Below are 6,000 nucleotides of genomic sequence, written 5' to 3'. Positions count from 1 at the left end.
GTTGGGATTGGGGCTGTGTCTTAAAGAAAGACTAACTGGCTTGTAGGAGCCAGAATACTTGCTGTTTGGTAGGGGGTCATATACTTGTTTTTCCTCATCAGATGGTTATCAATTTTTATAAATTCATATGATGTGATTTTCTGGAATTTTCTTTGGGATTCTGTCTTTCACTGTTAGAATGTACATATGATTAAAATTATAGATCGTTGCATTCTTTGTAAGTGGGCAAACCTGCAAAATCAGCAAGGGGTCAAATACTTTTTTCCCCCACTGTATCTGTAAAGACTTGTAGTGGAGACTGTGCTTTGTTTACTCACTCTTTGTGTAGCCAGAGTACATTTTTCCTCTCCTCAATGAAGACTTGAACTATGGTCCTCGGTTCCTCAAGCAGTCTGTTTACATCTTTACTATGTCACATGAGGAAAATCTTGTTGTAGCAAGGCAGCACATAAAACACAAACACAATATAGAATACAAATGTATTAAAAGTTAATGTAATAAAAGAAAAGAAAATGTGCTGCAATATGAATAAGAAGTGTTAAAGGGCAGTTTATGGTGCATTATTAGAATTAAGAGCCTAATTTTCAGAAACCTGTATCTAAGGGGAGCATGTCAGACCCTTAAAGAGACAATGGAGCTGAATTTCTAAGATGGATTTCTTTCTTTCTTTCTTTCTTTCTTTCTTTCTTTCTCTCTTTTTTCTTTCTTTCACTTTCTATCTTTCTTTCTCATGAAATGGTGTTTGTTTCTTTCAAAACACATAATTATTACACATTATGTTGTAAGTTTGTGTACATTTTATCATTACTGATTTTAAATATTTACTATATACAAAGACAAAAGTCAGTTGATGGCATTTTACAAAAATGCATACATTGATGTGAATATACTGGAAACTAAGGCACCATCCAGCCACATCACCAGGTGTTGCTTTGTGCTCTTTGCTTCTGATCTGTTAAAGACAATCTTCGGTAACATTGGTGTTAATCTCTCAGAATTATATTGTCTTGATCTTGTTTCTGTTTCTCAGCATGTACCAAAATACCTGCTATCAGCATCAAAGCCTGCAGTTGCAACAGATAAAGGAGCTGCACCTCATCATGACACCAGCAGTGCATCAGTCAGTAAGTTAGTCAGTCAGTACACTTCCCCGCAGTCTGTACATACTTTGATATCTAACTTGTGTTTTGTGTTTTCACAGAGTTAAAGACAAGAAAAAGAAGGAAGCGTGCAACTTGAGTTTCTGATACCAAGAGGAGTAAACGTTGGAAGAGGTCTGAATGTCACAGCAGATAAAGGTGCTCTTGTCAGATATGACCACATGGTGGCAGCATTGTGTTAACAGAACAGTTAAGTGTTCAGTTTCAGCCATAAACATTATGTGAAGGAACTGACTAGCAGGTGCTTTTTTGTTTCTTTTTTAAAGTGATGTTTTTAATTTTGGCATTATTCTTTAGTTTTCTTATCGTCAATAAGTCCCAATAAAAGAAAAAAACAACAATGCGTCTCTCAATACTCTATGACCTCTCTACCCTGTCTGGAACATTTAATTACTGAAGACATACATCTTTAAAAGGTCACAAATTTAAAGTTTCATTACAAAAACTGCCCTGTAACCTTTAGTAAACATTACTCAAACAAGAGTAAATACTGCATTTTTCGAATTGTTGTCAGTGTCGGATTAATATACATGGTATACACAATGTGCGATTGAGACTGAACTACAGTGGGTGTGTGAGTTCATGTAAATGACACAGCCACTCAGTGTTTTTTTTAAGGCATTATTGTTTCAGTAATTCACTGCGAATCTGCCAAATAGACATTCACGTATAAAGTGAATTTACATCATTTTTGACAAATTAGAAGTGGAATATAAGTTTTTACGTGAACTCATCTTTTCCAAGACTAAGTCTAAAGCCATGTTTGACTCGGTGAGGCTGTGCTTAGGTACAGTGGTGCTTTAAACTAAATGCTAACAGACTTTCTCACAATGCCAATGCTACTCAGGTTTAGCTGTTATGTTTACCAGGTTCACCATCATTTTGGCATGATAAAATATTAATAAGCACAAAGTAAAGATGATGTTAATAATAAGCATTAGGTTTTCATCATGGTGTTGGCACTAGATGAGAAATCAGGACCACTAAAGTTATTACACCTCAGCTTGAGAGGAACATGAATCTATCCATCGAAATGTTTATCAAACCGTAGTTGAAATTTTTGACACACAACCACAAATATTAACCTCATGGAGCAATAGAGGACCTGTTGGGGGCACTCGAATAAAAGCCAGGGAATCACCACAGTCAGTAGGATTAATCCTCTGGGGACTATGAATGTCTATACAACATGTCATGGCAATCCAGCAGATATTTCAGTCTGGGCCAAAATGGTGAACTAGACCAATGTTGCGTTCACTAGAGCCGCTAACACGGATAAAATATGAACAGAAAGTGAATGATTAAGTATGTTTTGTCTTAATCTACAGTACCATGTAAAATCAGTGTTCATGTCTGCAATAGGGAGCAGCTCCTCTGCTTGTCTGCAGGATCCTCTCAGCAGCGCCGAGCCTCGTCACCTGGCAACACCAGCCTCAGTGATTTCTTAGGGTCTCGTCCTGAAAGGAGGCTGCCTCAATCAGACACACTCAGATCTGCTGTTTCTGGTCATATGATATTAAATCCATCCTTTGATGTCCAAAAGCATCATGTGTTGAAACAGACATCTGAACTAGTTTGTGAGAAATGCAAGAAAAAGGACATTGAGAACAAAATAAAGTGCTGAATCATGACCTTGCGTCTGCTCATCTGGCATTACAGTTAAGGTATTATAGCTCATATGTATCCATGTTGTGTGTGCGTTGTGATTCAGAGGGCGGGCACTAAACAAGCCTGCAGCTCAACTTGCCCTACTTTCCCCCCAAAACAATGTACACAGAAAAACAAATGTTCACCTTGATTGGCCAGACATGTATGCTGAGCAGAATTGTTGAAATGAACAAAATGCCCAAGCTGAGACACTGGAGGGTGTTTAAAACCAAGTGCACACAAGAAAGCACTCAGCTTCTTGTTTGTTGGCTTACCCTTACTTAGGCAATCTGCTTAGGATCACTGGAGAGCAGTTACTTGCATTGTTGATAATCCATACTGTCTACACCTTCTTCCTTTATTAGCAGTTTCACCATTTTAAATATCTAATTGAATGGACCTTCTGGCTAATCTGACCTTGTTTTTTTGGCTGAACTGTGGCTACTAGTGCTAATATAGGACTGCAAGCAAAAAAAATTGAATCATAAACCTTTGTATTAAATTTAGAAGTATGACATTTGTAATTTTTAGCTCTAAGGATGGCAATGTCGGTGTGTGTCTACCACATTGGTAAAGAGGAATATCTCCACAACTATTGGTTAGATTGCCATGCAATTTTGTACACACATACATAGTCCCCTGAGGATGAATCCTAATGACTCAAGCACATTTATTCACATTGAGATTTGAGGTTTTCAGTGAAATATCTCAACTTATTTACTTATAAACATTCATGGTCCACTCAGGGTGAATTGCAGTGACTTTGGTGATCCCATGACTATTCATCAAGGACCATCAATCTGCTCAAAATCTTTATTTGTCCAACACTTTGCCACTGTACTTTAATAAATACCTCAAACTAATGACATTTCAATTAGCCTCAGCTACACTATGTTTTTAATGCTGCAAACATTAGCATGTTAACATGCTACTAAGACGGTGAACATGGTACATATTATACCTGCTAAACATTACCTATACATTAGCATTTTCATTGTATGAACAAAGCATGTATGTCAAAGTGCTGCCTTATGATGCTAGGGTTGTCTTATTTTTACTTTTCTGAACTGCAAGATGATTCTTAAAGGCCTTTTGTTGTTATTGCTAAATAGGCTGGATCGGGATGAACAGGTTACATTTTTCTGTTAGTGATTGTTATGGCCCTTAGGCCGTGTGTGTCTGCCCAGGGGTACTGCTGCTCGTCTGTCCTCTGCAGGTCCTGCCCTTCCCCCCCTCTGATGTTGCAGCCAGGAGGCTAGGGTGCACACCTGTCCCCAGTTTACAATCAGCGGGAGCGCAGGAGCCGGTATAAGGAGCAGAGAGCAGGTAGACTGGATGTGGAGAGTGTGGGGTGCAGACGGCATGGAGAGCTGGGTGACACTGCAGTGTAGCGTGTAACAAGTCTGAACCTCGTGGTGGGGTTCACTCCCTCAGTGGAGGGAGGGTGGTATTCATTATTGTATTATATTATTTTCTCCTTTGTGGCATTTGTTTTCCTGTAAGCTACCCTTCTAGTTTGCAGTTTGCTGACGTGTTGTCCCAACAGTATCCGGACTGGGCGCTTCCTCGTTTTTGGGAAGTTGTTTTTTGTAGACCCTCCCTGAGGGTACCTTTGCACTTTTCTTTATTGTAAATAAAACGCCACATGTACTGTAAAATCCGTCTCCTGGCTTCCTTCAACCTGGAATGACTTTATTATTGTCACTAACCTCCTCCTCCCCTGGATTTTCCACTGGAGGTTCGTAACAGTGATACAGCTTCAGCCAAATAATTTATTTTTCTAAAGAGGTCAGCTGCTTTGCTGTTGAAACTACATCAATTTCTCTTTCACAGTCAAAACTGCGACCCCCACATGACCTTTTGTTTTGCCATTCATTAAACTACCATACTTACAGCTGGTGGTGAGGATATGGATTGTTTCTAGGCATCTGAATTTTTAATGCTAGTCAAGCTGACGCAGTGAAAAAGGCTTCCTGAGAAGTACTTTCCTTTGTGTCTCTTCCAGCTGTTCCAGCTTTGACCCAGTACTCACCCTATCCACACTTTATGAGATAATGTCACTGTCTTCCTCACAGCAACCACTGACAGGAACAACATACTGCAGCCTTTTGAAGAGCCTTCCAGTGGAGATGGAGCTGGGCTAGCGCTGAAGGGCTTTAGGCTGTAAAGCCTGTGACTCCTTAAGCAATTAGGCTTATGCGATTAACACACAATGGAGCCAAGGTCAACACTTCTAATGACTCACTGCTCCAGAGAGTCTCTTTATTAGTATGGTAGTTCTTAAAGACTGACACGCTAAGTGGCGATAAGATGCTAATGAGTGACTCTAAACCACCTTTCATTCACAAAATGTGAAGGACCTAATGGTATTTTCTTCAAATAAGAGAAAAACCATTTGAGACTTTAAAGGACTTCATAGACTTTTCGGGAAATATACATATTCTTGCCAAGAGTTAGATGAGAAGATCAATACCACTTGCGTCTATACGCTAAATATGAAGCTAGAGCCAGGACATGATTAGCTAAGCTTAGCTGGAAGCAGATGTAAATAACTTGCCTGGCTTTGTCCAAAAGTAAAACACTTTCCATTTGTCAAATTCTATTTATCTATTTAACACCCTTTTCTCTTTTAGCATTACAGCATAACGGCGCCAGTAGCATGTCTGTCTTACCAGGCTAGCGGTTTTCCCTGCTACCAGTCTGTATGCCATATTTTAAGCTAACAACGTTCTGGCTCTAGTTTATATTTAAAGTTCATATTCATGAGAGTGGTATCAATCTTCTCATCTCTCAGAAAGAAAGTGAAATTGAGTTCTTCCCAAAATGTTGAGTTGTTCCTTTAATTCCTTTTATTTCCTTTAATTCATTTAATTTTTTCTGGTTTTCTTGTGTGTTGTAGAATTGTAAAATAAGCTCAGTAATATAGAACAGCATTCTCTCCAGTTTTATGTCAATGCTGCATTTTGTTGTTCTACTATACTTTCAGTGAGGGGGTTTCACGGGTTCTACTTTTATCTAACATTCAATTAGAAGACCGTGAAAACATATAGCTAAATTAAAAGCATGGCAATCCAAACCCCCACCTCCCCAAGTTATTTTCTGCAGGAGCAGCGATGCTGTGGAACTGATGCTAGAAGGCGTATCAACCCCCACCAGAGGCAATGCTTAGAGCTGCAGAGGCAGAGAGGCACTT

General features: G+C 39.1%; 2 protein-coding genes across 10 annotated transcripts in view; one reads left to right on the top strand and one right to left on the bottom strand.

Annotated features, from left to right (window-relative positions):
* LOC123975196 (PHD and RING finger domain-containing protein 1-like) overlaps positions 1-4,465 on the top strand; it is an 8,804-nt gene extending 4,339 nt beyond the window's left edge. For 2 of the 3 annotated variants that reach the window (XM_046056461.1, XM_046056459.1), the window contains exons 6-7: positions 1,031-1,124; positions 1,202-4,465. In XM_046056461.1, coding sequence (XP_045912417.1) covers positions 1,031-1,124; positions 1,202-1,239 — 132 coding nt within the window. In that variant the 3' untranslated portion in view covers positions 1,240-4,465. The remainder of the gene's footprint in view (positions 1-1,030; positions 1,125-1,201) is intronic. The other variant, XM_046056460.1, reaches the window with a different exon arrangement.
* Positions 1-6,000, bottom strand: part of LOC123975176 (basement membrane-specific heparan sulfate proteoglycan core protein-like) — a gene marked incomplete at its 3' end in the record, with an annotated part of 647,231 nt that overhangs the window by 258,797 nt on the left and 382,434 nt on the right.

The sequence above is a fragment of the Micropterus dolomieu genome, linkage group LG08, assembly GCF_021292245.1.
Source record: "Micropterus dolomieu isolate WLL.071019.BEF.003 ecotype Adirondacks linkage group LG08, ASM2129224v1, whole genome shotgun sequence".
Classification (NCBI taxonomy): Eukaryota; Metazoa; Chordata; class Actinopteri; order Centrarchiformes; family Centrarchidae; genus Micropterus; species Micropterus dolomieu.
The sequence above is the reverse complement of the archived record's forward strand: the minus strand, read 5'-3'. Positions and strand labels throughout refer to the sequence as shown.